Source organism: Puntigrus tetrazona, chromosome 10, assembly GCF_018831695.1.
Source record: "Puntigrus tetrazona isolate hp1 chromosome 10, ASM1883169v1, whole genome shotgun sequence".
Taxonomy (NCBI): Eukaryota; Metazoa; Chordata; class Actinopteri; order Cypriniformes; family Cyprinidae; genus Puntigrus; species Puntigrus tetrazona.
The window spans coordinates 7,249,768-7,266,878 of record NC_056708.1 but is presented as its reverse complement, the minus strand read 5'-3'; the positions used below and the strand labels follow the sequence as shown (position 1 = coordinate 7,266,878).

Here is a 17,111-nt window from a genome sequence, read left to right as displayed (position 1 = left end):
AATGTGCTTCCAAAATAGAGAAACTTTTGATGAAGTATTGGAGATATTGGTTTTAGAATGAGAAACCGACACAACATAGAATCAATCCGTAGCTTACTTGCGTATTTATTTATTTAGCTATTTGGTAGCAAATCCTTATGCCAATGTCCCACTTGTTAGATTTAGGGAGGCAGTTTTTATTTGTTGGTTTGTTCTTATTTTGTTGTTGTTGTTTCACTTTACATCATGAAGGAAAAAAAAATAAATTTGTGCATCTAAGCTAAGCATGATATAATACATATGAGTTGAAAGACAAAGCTATATGCTTTTAAGAGTCCTTACAAGTTTTTTGTACATTTGTTTGTAGTCAAAATGGTTAGCCTTGCAATCCTATATTTAGTTAATAAATAAACGCTAATAGTCCCAAAACTTTCTTACCGATTCTGTAGACTGGAGATCGTCGATAGAACAATTTTTCTTGATTGTGTGACTCATAGTTTCAGCAAAACTGGGGTGCACAACTAAGACGTTCTTCTCACCGAGTGTAGAAAACTTACAGTCACTCTTCCTCGAGTCAGTCGTCATGCACACTTCATAATTATACCCGTGCGGCAGAGTTCCAGTGACTCCTGTGTCCGCGTAATGCGGTGGATAGTACGGAATAACAGGCAGATTGGACTGATATGAGAAGCGAGAGTGTCTCCATCTGTAGATCTTTACTGATATTATGACAACCACACAAGTGATAAATAAGAAGGAAACAGCAGCCAGTGCGAGAACTAGATAAAAGGTTAGATTCTCATCATACTGTTTTTCTTGCGTAAAGTCTGTGAACTCTGACAGCACTTCAGGAAAGCTGTCAGCTACAGCCACGTTAATGGAGACCACAGCTGAGCGAGAGGGCTGTCCGTTATCCTCCACAACAACAGTCAGCTTTTGTTTGATGGCATCTTTATCAGTCACTTGTCGCACAGTTCTTATTTCTCCATTCTGTAAACCCACTTCAAACAGCGCTCTGTCTGGAGCTTTCTGTAGTTTATAGGAGAGCCAGGCATTCTGTCCAGAGTCCACATCAACAGCCACCACTTTAGTGACCAGATATCCAACATCTGCAGCACGAGGCACAATCTCAGCCACCACAGAAGAACCAGTCTGTACTGGATACAGAACCTGAGGAGCGTTGTCGTTCTGATCTTGAATAATTATTTTCACTGTCACGTTACTGCTGAGCGGAGGAGAGCCTCCATCTTGTGCTTTTACCCGGAAGTGGAAGTCTTTCAGCTGTTCATAGTCAAAAGAGCGCACAGCTGTAATCAGTCCACTGTCAGGATGAACTGACACATATGATGAGACAGAGACTCCATTAACAGAGCTGTCTTCTAGAATATAAGAAACACGGGCATTCTGATTCCAATCAGAGTCACTGGCTTTAACTGTAAATATAGAGAGACCAGGTGTGTTATTCTCCAGCACAGACGCCTCATAGTGACTTTTCTCAAAGACAGGAGCATTGTCATTCACATCTGATATCTGCACACGGAGAGAGACACTGCTGGAGAGAGCAGGCACCCCTTCATCAGCACATATTACACTGATATTGTACTCAGCATCTCTTTCTCTATCCAGTTCCTGCTCTGTTTGCAAGCTGAAGAAAGTACTAGACTGAGATGTTATGGCAAAGGGAATATTTTCATTTATGACACACTGAACCTGACCATTTACACCTGAATCAAGATCGTCAACATTTAGCATCGCAACAACAGTACCAGGCTTAGAGGCTTCAGGTATTGACTGAGAACTAGACAGAATCTGAATACCAGGCGAATTATCATTAATGTCCAGAACATCGATGATTACTTTGCATGCGTTAGAAAGCGACCCTTGATCTTTTGCCTGAATATTAAGTTCATAATGGCTCACCTTTTCATAGTCAAGCTGGCCGTTTAATATTAATTCTCCACTTTTTTCATTAATTAGAAACATATCGGCTACATTTTTATTCATTGTGTCAGATATGTAGTAAGTCACTACACTGTTGGATCCTTCGTCTGCATCAGACGCGCTCACCACTGTTAATATTGTGCCTTTTGGAGCGTTTTCTGTTATCGTGGTCTTATATACTTTTTGTGTAAAGACAGGAGCATTATCATTATTGTCTAACACAGTGATGTGTATCTGTACAGTGCCAGAGAGAACCGGATCGCCTCCATCAAACGCTTCTAACAACAAAGTAAGCGAGCTTTGCGTTTCTCTATCAAGTGGTCTTTGTAAAATCATCTCGACGTTTTTACTACCGTCTGCCTGATTGTGTAGTTCAAGACGGAACTGATCGCTCGGTTTCAGCGAGTAATTCTGAAGATCATTTGTTCCTACATCCGCATCGAAAGCCCCACCGAGCATAAAACCAGCACCCACCGCCGCCGATTCGCTGATCTCAAATCTAATGTCCCTTTTCTCGAAACTGGGAGCGTTATCATTTATATCCGTGATTTCTATTGTAATAGTGTATAATTCCATCGGGTTGTCCAAAATCATCTGAAGGTGCAACGCACACGGAGTCGTTTTTGCACAAAGAGACTCGCGATCCATTTTCTCTTTAATAAGCAGCAGCCCGGTGTTTCTATTCAGTTCGATGTATTCCGCGCTGTCTCTGGTAAATATTCGCGCTTTTCCTGACTTTAATCGTTGAAATTCTAAACCCAAATCCTGCGCAATGTTTCCCACTTTCGATCCTTTCGACATTTCTTCAGGAATCGAGTAACTGACCTGTCCTCCCGCTGTGTGAACCAGAAGAGTAAAAAAAATCACGGAATAGAATATCATCGCATCAGGGCCGGGCATTGTCTCAACTGAACAGACGCTTCAAAAATACAAAACAAACAGTCCTTTGATCTTTCAAATATAGTAGTATAATATAATATCATTCCAAGTGCAATCATAAAGTCCATACACGACGAAGTTCGATCAAATGAAAGTATCAAATAGAAGTATCGTGTAAAAATAAAAAACCCGAGGTGGCGGCTCTATGGTTCTTTTCTCCGTGATGATGCGTGATATGGGGGGAGGGTCAGTGAAATATAGTTTCTCAACTATTTGACGACAAACAGCGGCCCTCTGAGTGTAAATAAGGAACTGCATATCAAAGTTATACCCTTATACATATAGTGCATTTTATCAACGAATATAATTTTCTACGCATATCACACTGCAAACAAATGAGCTATTATATGAATGACACAATGTCTGTGTTCTAAAACATTAAGCTGATTAAATAATGATATTAATCTGCACGTTGTATGTAAACATTTTTACGCACCAACTAATTGCGCTTTGCAGGTAATAGATTATAGATTAAATTACAACACTGTAAAGAAACCATCTAGTCCTCTTTAGCAGCGCTTTATCCAGTCAGGTGCTGTTCAGTTCAAGTGGTGCTGAACAGTGTCAATGTGCCCTTGCATTTATACGATTGTTTTAGAATGATTCTGCTTTTTTCAATAATTAACGCATTTTAACCTTTTCTTTGCATGTAGGTCTATATGAAAATGATCACAGTTTTTCCCATTTAAGGTATTGGACCATATCAGTCAGATCTTCGCCCACTACCAAAACATTGTAAAGATTGAGTACATAGAAAAACATAGGGCCACTCTCTCTTGACATACACTTAGCTAAAACAATTACAATTACAAAAACAATTACAGTACACTATAAAAATGCCAGTCCTCCCAACTCAAAATGTATTTACTGTTTGTTTAAAATTTCCATTTGCCAAATTTAATTGATATATATATAGTGGTAAAAAAGGTAAACATTAGAAAATTATCTCAGGAAGTTTATTTGAAACAATTGTTACTGGAGCAAAAGACATTAAAAAAGACATAAAGACATTAATATAAATTTCTACTTGCATGGACTTCCTTGTGCGCGTCCAAGAACTTTCTTAAATATTACCAACGCAGCGGCTTGTTGGAAGCCGTTACAACGACTCAATCGAATATTTTGAGTTGGGAGGTCATTTTTTTTAGTGTCATTAAATATACAGGACTACATCTTGTGAACTAATTTCTGCATTCCACACACTTAACACTGAGTATAATGAGTACAGTTAATGTCCTTGAATCACTAAACAATTCAATTGATAGTTTAAAAGAAAGTTTATATAAGATATCACGCTACCTATGGCAGGTATAAAGCATTCTAGTCTAAAGCAGGCTACAGATAATTTTGTCCATTTTTGAAAGGAACAAGACAAATCTGTGACAATTTGAAGTTTTCTCAAATTTGTATAAACTCTTCACGTTTATGTTTAGGTGTGCAACTTATGTTGGCATTGGGATAGTAACACAGTTGTGTTTTACTTTACACCGTAGATAAAACAGATTAAATATTCATTTAAATATGAATTATATTAAGGAAGGTAAACATAGTATGGTTTTATAAAATATTAGTTAATAGACAAAACGGATTAATATAGTTAGACTAATACTTTGTCTAATAGCTATTTTAATGTTATGTTCACATGTTATATGTCTACTTGATTCACTTTGTATTATTATGATTTTTCTGATTTCAAAATAAACAAATAAAAAAATACTTGCAAAACTTTCTTACCGATTCTGTAGACCGGAGATCGTCAATCGAACTATTTTTCTTTATTGTGTGACGGAAAGCTTCAGCGTAACTGGGGTCCACGACTAAAACGCTCTTCCCACCGAGTGTAGAAAACTTACAGTCACTCTTCCTCGAGTCAGTCGTCATGCACACTTCATAATTATACCCGTGCGGCAGAGTTCCAGTGACTCCTGTGTCCGCGTAATGCGGTGGATAGTACGGAATAACAGGCAGATTGGACTGATATGAGAAGCGAGAGTGTCTCCATCTGTAGATCTTTACTGATATTATGACAACCACACAAGTGATAAATAAGAAGGAAACAGCAGCCAGTGCGAGAACTAGATAAAAGGTTAGATTCTCGTCATACTGTTTTTCGTGAGTAAAGTCTGTGAACTCTGACAGCACTTCAGGAAAGCTGTCAGCTACAGCCACGTTAATGGAGACCACAGCTGAGCGAGAGGGCTGTCCGTTATCCTCCACAACAACAGTCAGTTTTTGTTTGACGGCATCTTTATCAGTCACTTGTCGCACAGTTCTTATTTCTCCATTCTGTAAACCCACTTCAAACAGCGCTCTGTCTGGAGCTTTCTGTAGTTTATAGGAGAGCCAGGCATTCTGTCCAGAGTCCACATCAACAGCCACCACTTTAGTGACCAGATATCCAACATCTGCAGCACGAGGCACAATCTCAGCCACCACAGAAGAACCAGTCTGTACTGGATACAGAACCTGAGGAGCGTTGTCGTTCTGATCTTGAATAATTATTTTCACTGTCACGTTACTGCTGAGCGGAGGAGAGCCTCCATCTTGTGCTTTTACCCGGAAGTGGAAGTCTTTCAGCTGTTCATAGTCAAAAGAGCGCACAGCTGTAATCAGTCCACTGTCAGGATGAACTGACACATATGATGAGACAGAGACTCCATTAACAGAGCTGTCTTCTAGAATATAAGAAACACGGGCATTCTGATTCCAATCAGAGTCACTGGCTTTAACTGTAAATATAGAGAGACCAGGTGTGTTATTCTCCAGCACAGACGCCTCATAGTGACTCTTCTCAAAGACAGGAGCATTGTCATTCACATCTGATATCTGCACACGGAGAGAGACACTGCTGGAGAGAGCAGGCACCCCTTCATCAGCACATATTACAATGATATTGTACTCAGCATCTCTTTCTCTATCCAGTTCCTGCTCTGTTTGCAAGCTGAAGAAACTGCTGGAAGACGCAATAGTAAAAGGAATATCATCATTAATGTAGCAGCGAACCTGGCCATTCAACCCGGAGTCAAGATCATTTACATTTAGCATTGCAACAACAGTACTGGGTCTAGACTCCTCTGATATTGAGTTTGACATAGACACAACGCTTATTGTGGGTTTGTTATCGTTTATATCAGTGAGATCAATTATAACTTTACACGAATCAGACAGTCCTCCTTGGTCGCGTGCTTGTATGTTAAGCTGATAACGACTTGACTTTTCAAAATCAGCCGAGCCTTTTAAAATGATTTTCCCGCTTTGCGCATCAACCACGAATAAATCATTTACATCTCCAGTGCTTGACATGTAGTACGTTGTAATCGCATTCGAGCCTTCGTCAGCATCAGAAGCGCTGACGGCCATTATAACGGTGTCTTTAAGCGTATTTTCAGGAAGAGTGGCTTTGTAGACTTTTTGATTGAACACAGGAGGGTTGTCGTTAATATCTAGCACGGTAACACGTATCACCACAGTGCTGGTCAGTTGGGGCTCACCTCCGTCCACTGCTGTTAACAACAAGGACAACTGCTCTTTGTTTTCACGGTCTAGAGCCTTCTGTAACACCATTTCCATGTTTCTGTCGCCATCCGTTTGACTTTGCAAACTTAATACAAAATTATCTGTCGGTTTCAGTGAATAACTCAGATGACTGTTAGATCCGACATCCAGATCAATCGCGTTTTCCAACATGAATCTTGCCCCGATTACAGCAGACTCGCTTATTTGAAACGCAATCTCACCTTTAGGAAAACTCGGAGCGTTATCGTTTATGTCGATGATTTCCACTGTGACATCATACCATTCCATTGGATTTTCTAAAATGAGTTGAAGGTGTAAAGCGCATGGAGTGGTTTTAGCACAAAGCGCCTCTCGGTCTATTTTCTCCGCGGTGAAAAGGATCCCCCTCTCTTTATTCAATCCGACGAATTCGGTGTTGTCTCCAGCAAATATGCGCGCTTTCCCTGACTTCAGTCTTTTTAAATCCAAACCCAGTCCTTGAGAAATATTCCCAACGATCGACCCCTTCGGCATTTCTTCTGGAACGGAATAGCTGATCTGCCCTCTTACCGAGTACCGAAAGAGGATGATACAAAACGCTGCAGCGTGCCACATTACAAAGCTGGCCATTTTCCGTCGTTCTTTAGATCCTTTATATCAGACGTGATTATATATAAAAATAGACGTTACACATGAAAGCCTGACCCCAACATGAAATCTACTATAAGATCAGGAGCTCCATCTGAAATACATCCGACAAAATAATTGTTTCGAGTCATTATTATTTCGTTGTCTCTGACATCACGGGGCTTTGTGGGTAGGTCTGACAGACCGACTGCGTAGTGTTGATCAACAGCGGCCCTACGAGCCTTAACTTAGAATTGCAATAGTTTGTTTCGGACAAAAACTCTTTTTTTGTTTTAAGTATGCTACGAAAATAATGTAATAAAAATGTATTAAAAAGACAAACAAACAAACGAAAGAATTAGTGAATTAATGCATGAATGATTTAATAAATAAATGAATAAATAAAGATTAAATAAATCAATTAAAAAAGCTGTGATTTTACTGAACTCCAAAAAAAAAGTAGAAACTACTTATTACTATTTGGCGCTGTCCGGTAAGTGGTGCTGAAACGGTGTTGCAGTGTCACAAAATTATCACAAAAGAAAAATACTACTAATAATAATAGCAATAACAATAACAAAATACATAATCACAGAACACAGAGACTACAAACAATTTTTAAGAAAATTATTTAAGGTTGTCGTCTTACCAATTCTGAAAGACTGTTATTTTCTTTGATTGCGCGCTGCATGGTCTCAGTGAAACTCGGGTCCACGACTAAAACGCTCTTCCCACCGAGTGTAGAAAACTTACAGTCACTCTTCCTCGAGTCAGTCGTCATGCACACTTCATAATTATACCCGTGCGGCAGAGTTCCAGTGACTCCTGTGTCCGCGTAATGCGGTGGATAGTACGGAATAACAGGCAGATTGGACTGATATGAGAAGCGAGAGTGTCTCCATCTGTAGATCTTTACTGATATTATGACAACCACACAAGTGATAAATAAGAAGGAAACAGCAGCCAGTGCGAGAACTAGATAAAAGGTTAGATTCTTGTCATACTGTTTTTCGTGCGTAAAGTCTGTGAACTCTGACAGCACTTCAGGAAAGCTGTCAGCTACAGCCACGTTAATGGAGACCACAGCTGAGCGAGAGGGCTGTCCGTTATCCTCCACAACAACAGTCAGTTTTGTTTGACGGCATCTTTATCAGTCACTTGTCTCACAGTTCTTATTTCTCCATTCTGTAAACCCACTTCAAACAGCGCTCTGTCTGGAGCTTTCCGTAGTTTATAGGAGAGCCAGGCATTCTGTCCAGAGTCCACATCAACAGCCACCACTTTAGTGACCAGATATCCAACATCTGCAGCACGAGGCACAATCTCAGCCACCACAGAAGAACCAGTCTGTACTGGATACAGAACCTGAGGAGCGTTGTCGTTCTGATCTTGGATTATAATGTCTAAAGTCACATTAGTGCTGAGGGGTGGAGAGCCTCCATCTTGCGCTTTCACAAAAACACGAACACTTTTCATTTGCTCGTAGTCAAAACCGCGCAGTGCGTGAACCACTCCGTTCTCAGCATTTACTGAAATAAAAGAGGAAACAGGGGATCCACCCACTGTAGTCTCATCTAGAAGATACGAGATACGAGCGTTCTGGTTCCAGTCATCATCTTGAGCACTCAGAGTAAATATGGACAAACCAGGCTGATTGTTTTCGGTAACAAATGTGGTGTAAACGCTCTTTTGAAACCTGGGAGGATTGTCATTAACATCTGATACTTTCAGATTTAATGTTTTCTGACTAGAAAGCGCAGGAGATCCTGAGTCTGTAGCTGTGATAGTGATATTATATTCTGATTCACGTTCACGATCTAAAGCTGCATCAGAGACTAAAGTGTAATAATTTCTCAGTGAGGACTGTAATTTAAATGGAGTATTTCGATCTACAGTACAGTCAACTTGGCCATTGTCTCCTGCATCTAGATCTTTGACACTGAAAATAGCGATAGTGGTGCCAAGAGGAGCATCTTCACTCACTGGGGTAAAAAATGACATAACACTGATTGTTGGTGCATTGTCATTAACATCAATTAAATCAACTATGACTTTAGCAGAATTTCTTAAACCACCCTGATCTTTGGCCTCCACGCCAAATTCGTATTTCTTTGCTTTTTCATAATCCAGTACACCATTTAATGTAATGACACCTGATTTTTCATCAATGTTAAAAATGTTGTTTATATTCCCTTTAAAATTAGCAAAACTAAATGTAATAAAACTGTTTGTCCCACTGTCTGCATCACTAGCATTAACTGTTGTAATGTAAGTTCCTTTAGGCGCATTTTCCTCTATGGTTGCCTTATAAACAGACTGGTTGAATACTGGAGCGTTGTCATTTACATCTAATAAAGTGATTTCTATTTTCATATTACCAGATCTCTGAGGGTTTCCTCCGTCGACGGCTGTGAGAATAAGAGACAGACGTGGATGCTGCTCTCTGTCTAGAGGCTTCTGAAGCACCATTTCAGCATATTTAACTCCATCGGGGCTTGAGTGTTGTTTCAAAATAAAATAAGCATTATCTGAGATTATATAATTTTGTAGTGCATTCACACCTACATCAGGATCATCTGCGCTGCCCAGTAAAAAAAGAGCTCCAGGTGCCGCCGATTCACTTATTTCAAAATTAATTTCATCTTTAGGAAATGTTGGCGCGTGATCGTTTACGTCCAGTATTTCCACCGTAACGTGATGTAGCTCCACTGGATTATCGAGTATTATTTCAAACGTGAAGCTGCACGGAGTGGTTTCAGCGCAAAGCTGCTCTCGGTCGATTCTCTCCTTTACAACCAAAATCCCTTTGTCTGATTTCAGCTCTACGTACTCGGTGCTGTCGCCAGACACGATACGAGCCCGACCCGAACGCAGTCTTTGAACATCCAGACCAAGATCATGAGCTATATTCCCGATCAGAGACCCTTTCTTCATTTCTTCTGGAACGGAGTAACGAATCTGAGCGTTTATGATTGAGGTCGAACAAGAAGCCATGATGAATAACACCCTCCATAAGAAAACACGATCCAGTGGCTGTCCTTGCGATTTGCAAAAACGAATCCTACAAGCTCTAATAATAAACATTTTTATACGTTAAGCATTTAAATCACAAATCGTAGATGATGCTCCGCAATCAAATATTCGCAAACATATCAGTTCCTTCGCTATTAGCCAGCGACTGTCTCCCTTCACTGACTCTCTTTAGTCTCTTCCACAATCTCCTAGCAGCATCAGCACAGCTCCACTAACCACAGGCGATCACATACACGAGTTTCTACAAATCAACAGCGGCCCTTAGAGTTGAGATCGAGAAATGACAATCTTTAAATCCATGTAATTTTTCATAATAATTACTGAATTCTGCGAATTGATTTCAGCAAACATGAAACTGAATAAAACATCCAAACAGAACTGTATATAATGAAAGATGCAACAGCCATCGAAATGTTGTATAATGAGTAAACTAAGTATAAATAATCTGTCATTTTTCTAGTTAAGGAAAATAAACATAAATAAGAGCGCACACACACACGAAAAAAAGATGAAGAAGAAACGCACAAGTATGATTTAGATATAATGTCATAGCAAGAACCATACAGTCCTTTTTTCTATAAACTTATTTAAGAAAGGTAGCACTTTACGTCAGGGTTTGTCTTTTTAATATTAGTTATTGCGTTAGGTAAACGGACTAACAGCGAAAATAACAGTTTAACCAATGTTTCCTTTATCTTTGTCTTTTAAGTAATATTAAGTCACATAGAAATAGGCAACTTCCACTATTCAAGATACTGAAATATATATTAGAATTAACAGAAACATATTTCGTCCGATAAATAAATAAATTATAAGAATAGCAATACATGCAGCAATAAAGCTTTCTTTTAAGCTATAAAAAATAATGTTCGTTTAGACTTTATTGAACGGAACTAAAGATTTATTACGGTCTAAAAAAAAAGTGATCTTACCATTTCTGGTGACTCGGGACCTTCTGAAAAGTTTTTTTCCTTCATTGCGCGCTGCATGGTCTCAGTAAAACTCGGGTCCACGACTAAAACGCTCTTCCCACCGAGTGTAGAAAACTTACAGTCACTCTTCCTCGAGTCAGTCGTCATGCACACTTCATAATTATACCCGTGCGGCAGAGTTCCAGTGACTCCTGTGTCCGCGTAATGCGGTGGATAGTACGGAATAACAGGCAGATTGGACTGATATGAGAAGCGAGAGTGTCTCCATCTGTAGATCTTTACTGATATTATGACAACCACACAAGTGATAAATAAGAAGGAAACAGCAGCCAGTGCGAGAACTAGATAAAAGGTTAGGTTCTCGTCATACTGTTTTTCGTGCGTAAAGTCTGTGAACTCTGACAGCACTTCAGGAAAGCTGTCAGCTACAGCCACGTTAATGGAGACCACAGCTGAGCGAGAGGGCTGTCCGTTATCCTCCACAACAACAGTCAGTTTTTGTTTGACGGCATCTTTATCAGTCACTTGTCGCACAGTTCTTATTTCTCCATTCTGTAAACCCACTTCAAACAGCGCTCTGTCTGGAGCTTTCTGTAGTTTATAGGAGAGCCAGGCATTCTGTCCAGAGTCCACATCAACAGCCACCACTTTAGTGACCAGATATCCAACATCTGCAGCACGAGGCACAATCTCAGCCACCACAGAAGAACCAGTCTGTACTGGATACAGAACCTGAGGAGCGTTGTCGTTCTGATCTTGGATTATAATGTCTAAAGTCACATTAGTGCTGAGGGGTGGAGAGCCTCCATCTTGCGCTTTCACAAAAACACGAACACTTTTCATTTGCTCGTAGTCAAAACCGCGCAGTGCGTGAACCACTCCGTTCTCAGCATTTACTGAAATAAAAGAGGAAACAGGGGATCCACCCACTGTAGTCTCATCTAGAAGATACGAGATACGAGCGTTCTGGTTCCAGTCATCATCTTGAGCACTCAGAGTAAATATGGACAAACCAGGCTGATTGTTTTCGGTAACAAATGTGGTGTAAACGCTCTTTTGAAACCTGGGAGGATTGTCATTAACATCTGATACTTTCAGATTTAATGTTTTCTGACTAGAAAGCGCAGGAGATCCTGAGTCTGTAGCTGTGATGGTGATATTATATTCTGATACACGTTCACGATCTAAAGCTGCATCAGTGACTAAAGTGTAATAATTTCGCAGTGAGGACTGTAATTTAAAGGGAGTTTGATTTACCGTACAGACAACGTGACCATTGTTTCCTGCATCTAGATCTTTGACACTGAAAATGGCAATAGTTGTTCCTACAGCTGCGTCTTCAGAAACAGGGCTTGAAAATGACATAACACTGATAATTGGTGCATTATCGTTTGCATCAATTAACTCAACTATGACTTTTGCAGAGTTTCCTAAACCGCCCTGGTCTTTTGCTTCGATATCAATTTCGTATTTCTTTGCTTTTTCATAATCAAGTACCCCATTTAGTGTTATAACACCGCTTTTTTCATCAATTTTAAAAATGCCGTTTATGTTCCCTTTAAAATTAGCAAAACTGTATGAAATCAGACTATTTGCGCCACTGTCTGCATCACTAGCATTAACAGTTATAATATAAGTTTCTTTGGGTGAATTCTCTTTTACTGTTGCCTTATAAACAGACTGGTTGAATACTGGCGCGTTGTCATTTACATCTAATAAAGAGATTTCTATTTTCATATTACCAGATCTCTGAGGGTTTCCTCCGTCGACGGCTGTGAGAATAAGAGACAGACGTGGATGCTGCTCTCTGTCTAGAGGCTTCTGAAGCACCATTTCAGCATATTTAACTCCATCGGGACGTGAGTGTTGTTTCAAAATAAAATAATCATTAGTTGACATAACATAATTTTGTAGTGCATTCACGCCTACATCAGGATCATCTGCGCCTGCCAACAAAAAAATAGCTCCTGGTGTTGCCGATTCACTTATTTCAAGATTAATTTCATCTTTAGGAAATGTTGGCGCGTGATCGTTTACGTCCAGTATTTCCACCGTAACGTGATGTAGCTCCACTGGATTATCGAGTATTATTTCAAACGTGAAGCTGCACGGAGTGGTTTCAGCGCAAAGCTGCTCTCGGTCGATTCTCTCCTTTACAACCAAAATCCCTTTGTCTGATTTCAGCTCTACGTACTCGGTGCTGTCGCCAGACACGATACGAGCCCGACCCGAACGCAGTCTTTGAACATCCAGACCAAGATCATGAGCTATATTCCCGATCAGAGACCCTTTCTTCATTTCTTCTGGAACGGAGTAACGAATCTGAGCGTTTATGATTGAGGTCGAACAAGAAGCCATGATGAATAACACCCTCCATAAGAAAACACGATCCAGTGGCTGTCCTTGCGATTTGCAAAAATAAATCATTTTACAAGCTCTAATCACAAATATTTTGTGAAGTATTCAAATTACAAATTGTAGAGGAATGCTCCGCAATCAAATATCCGCAAACATATCAGTTCCTTCGCTATTAGCCAGCGACTGTCTCCCTTCACTGACTCTCTTTAGTCTCTTCCACAATCTCCTAGCAGCATCAGCACAGCTCCACTAACCACAGGCGATCACATACACGAGTTTCTACAAATCAACAGCGGCCCTTAGAGCTGAGAACGAGAAACAACACTAACAGACACACTGAAATGTCTTAAAACTAGAATACAAAATAGTCATAAAACTGGACAATATACTGACAGTTCAACAATGCTGTTCTCAATATTAACTTTATTGTACATTTCATAAGAAAACAAACATGATTATTTTGCTAGTGAAAAAAAAATCGAAATCATTTAAGGTAAGTTACAATGTAAAAATAATTTAATTTTGTGCGACAGATCACCTCTTTTCCAGAAATAACAGACTTTAGTCCCAAATCACAATTTTAAAATAACATTTTAAGGTAAGGCCAAATTCTTCAACATTAGTTAATGCTTTTTTAATCATGAACCTAAAGTAAATCATATTTTATAGTGTTTATTATAATTGTTTAACACTGTCAGATGTAATATTGTTTCACAATTGATTGAATAGCATAATATGAACAAAAGTGCTTTAAAAAATTCACATTTAATAAATGATATAAAATATAGCTATTACTTCACGACAAGTAAAGAATTATCTTCAGATACTAAAAATAACCCTATCGCACAAATTTCACAAATTTTCAATAAAAATAATGCAGAAAGTTGCCCAATGTTTTGAATGTAATTTCAATATTATGCATACTATATTTAATTTTATATTTTATTTTTAAATGACAGGTGATCTTACCATTTGAGGACACTCTCCAGAATCTTCTAAGAATTCCCTTTCCTTCATCGCGCGCTGCATGGTCTCAGTAAAACTCGGGTCCACGACTAAAACACTCTTCCCACCGAGTGTAGAAAACTTACAGTCACTCTTCCTCGAGTCAGTCGTCATGCACACTTCATAATTATACCCGTGCGGCAGAGTTCCAGTGACTCCTGTGTCCGCGTAATGCGGTGGATAGTACGGAATAACAGGCAGATTGGACTGATATGAGAAGCGAGAGTGTCTCCACCTGTAGATCTTTACTGATATTATGACAACCACACAAGTGATAAATAAGAAGGAAACAGCAGCCAGTGCGAGAACTAGATAAAAGGTTAGGTTCTCGTCATACTGTTTTTCGTGCGTAAAGTCTGTGAACTCTGACAGCACTTCAGGAAAGCTGTCAGCTACAGCCACGTTAATGGAGACCACAGCTGAGCGAGAGGGCTGTCCGTTATCCTCCACAACAACAGTCAGTTTTTGTTTGACGGCATCTTTATCAGTCACTTGTCGCACAGTTCTTATTTCTCCATTCTGTAAACCCACTTCAAACAGCGCTCTGTCTGGAGCTTTCTGTAGTTTATAGGAGAGCCAGGCATTCTGTCCAGAGTCCACATCAACAGCCACCACTTTAGTGACCAGATATCCAACATCTGCAGCACGAGGCACAATCTCAGCCACCACAGAAGAACCAGTCTGTACTGGATACAGAACCTGAGGAGCGTTGTCGTTCTGATCTTGGATTATAATGTCTAAAGTCACATTAGTGCTGAGGGGTGGAGAGCCTCCATCTTGCGCTTTCACAAAAACACGAACACTTTTCATTTGCTCGTAGTCAAAACCGCGCAGTGCGTGAACCACTCCGTTCTCAGCATTTACTGAAATAAAAGAGGAAACAGGGGATCCACCCACTGTAGTCTCATCTAGAAGATACGAGATACGAGCGTTCTGGTTCCAGTCATCATCTTGAGCACTCAGAGTAAATATGGACAAACCAGGCTGATTGTTTTCGGTAACAAATGTGGTGTAAACGCTCTTTTGAAACCTGGGAGGATTGTCATTCACATCTGATACTTTCAGATTTAATGTTTTCTGACTAGAAAGCGCAGGAGATCCTGAGTCTGTAGCTGTGATGGTGATATTATATTCTGATACACGTTCACGATCTAAAGCTGCATCAGAGACTAAAGTGTAATAATTTCGCAGTGAGGACTGTAATTTAAAGGGAGTGTTTCTATCAGTTGTACAGACAACTTGGCCATTGTCTCCTGCATCTAGATCCTTGACACTGAAAATAGCGATAGTGGTGCCAAGAGGAGCATCTTCACTCACTGGGGTAAAAAATGACATAACACTGATTGTTGGCGCATTATCATTTACATCAATTAAATCAACTATGACTTTAGCAGAGTTTCCTAAACCACCCTGATCTTTGGCCTCCACGCCAAATTCGTATTTTTTGGATTTTTCATAATCAAGAATACCATTTAATATAATAACCCCAGTTTGTTCATCAATTATAAAAATGTCCTTCATGCTCCCTTTAAAATTAGCAAAACTAAATGCAATCAAACTGTTTGTCCCACTGTCTGCATCACTAGCATTAACTGTTGTAATATAAGTTCCCTTAGGTGAATTTTCAGCTATCGTTGCTCTGTAAACAGACTGGTTGAATACTGGCGCGTTGTCATTTGCATCTAATACATTTACCTCTATTTTCATATTACCAGATCTCTGAGGGTTTCCTCCGTCGACGGCTGTGAGAATAAGAGACAGACGTGGATGCTGCTCTCTGTCTAGAGGCTTCTGAAGCACCATTTCAGCATATTTAACTCCATCGGGGCTTGAGTGTTGTTTCAAAATAAAATAAGCATTATCTGAGATTATATAATTTTGTAGTGCATTCACACCTACATCAGGATCATCTGCGCTGCCCAGTAAAAAAAGAGCTCCAGGTGCCGCCGATTCACTTATTTCAAGATTAATTTCATCTTTAGGAAATGTTGGCGCGTGATCGTTTACGTCCAGTATTTCCACCGTAACGTGATGTAGCTCCACTGGATTATCGAGTATTATTTCAAACGTGAAGCTGCACGGAGTGGTTTCAGCGCAAAGCTGCTCTCGGTCGATTCTCTCCTTTACAACCAAAATCCCTTTGTCTGATTTCAGCTCTACGTACTCGGTGCTGTCGCCAGACACGATACGAGCCCGACCCGAACGCAGTCTTTGAACATCCAGACCAAGATCATGAGCTATATTCCCGATCAGAGACCCTTTCTTCATTTCTTCTGGAACGGAGTAACGAATCTGAGCGTTTATGATTGAGGTCGAACAAGAAGCCATGATGAATAACACCCTCCATAAGAAAACACGATCCAGTGGCTGTCCTCGCGATTTGCAAAAACAAATCCTACAAGCTCTAATAATAAACATTTTTATACGTTAAGCATTTAAATCACAAATCGTAGATGATGCTCCGCAATCAAATATCCGCAAACATATCAGTTCCTTCGCTATTAGCCAGCGACTGTCTCCCTTCACTGACTCTCTTTAGTCTCTTCCACAATCTCCTAGCAGCATCAGCACAGCTCCACTAACCACAGGCGATCACATACACGAGTTTCTACAAATCAACAGCGGCCCTTAGAGTTGAGATCGAGAAACAACACTAACAGACACACTGAAATGTCTTAAAACTAGAACTAAAATCAATCAGAAGACCTCAATAATAAAAAATAACACTGTTGAACAACAAATGACACTTTAATTTTATAGTAAATTTTAATTTAACGGTACATTGCACTCCTTAAATACAAG

At 39.8% G+C, this 17,111-nt stretch overlaps 1 protein-coding gene across 27 annotated transcripts in view; it reads right to left on the bottom strand.

Moving 5' to 3' along the window:
- Nucleotides 1-17,111, bottom strand: part of LOC122353118 (protocadherin beta-16-like) — a 142,659-nt gene that overhangs the window by 73,317 nt on the left and 52,231 nt on the right. For 2 of the 27 annotated variants that reach the window (XM_043251005.1, XM_043251028.1), the window contains exon 1: nt 418-3,013. The exons of 18 other annotated variants lie outside the window; for them this stretch is intronic. In XM_043251005.1, coding sequence (XP_043106940.1) covers nt 418-2,820 — 2,403 coding nt within the window. In that variant the 5' untranslated portion in view covers nt 2,821-3,013. Of the gene's footprint in view, nt 1-417; nt 3,014-4,593; nt 7,113-10,946; nt 13,522-14,273; nt 16,849-17,111 lie in introns of those variants that run through there. 7 more of the 27 variants (XM_043250988.1, XM_043251006.1, XM_043250995.1 and 4 more) reach the window with 7 other exon arrangements.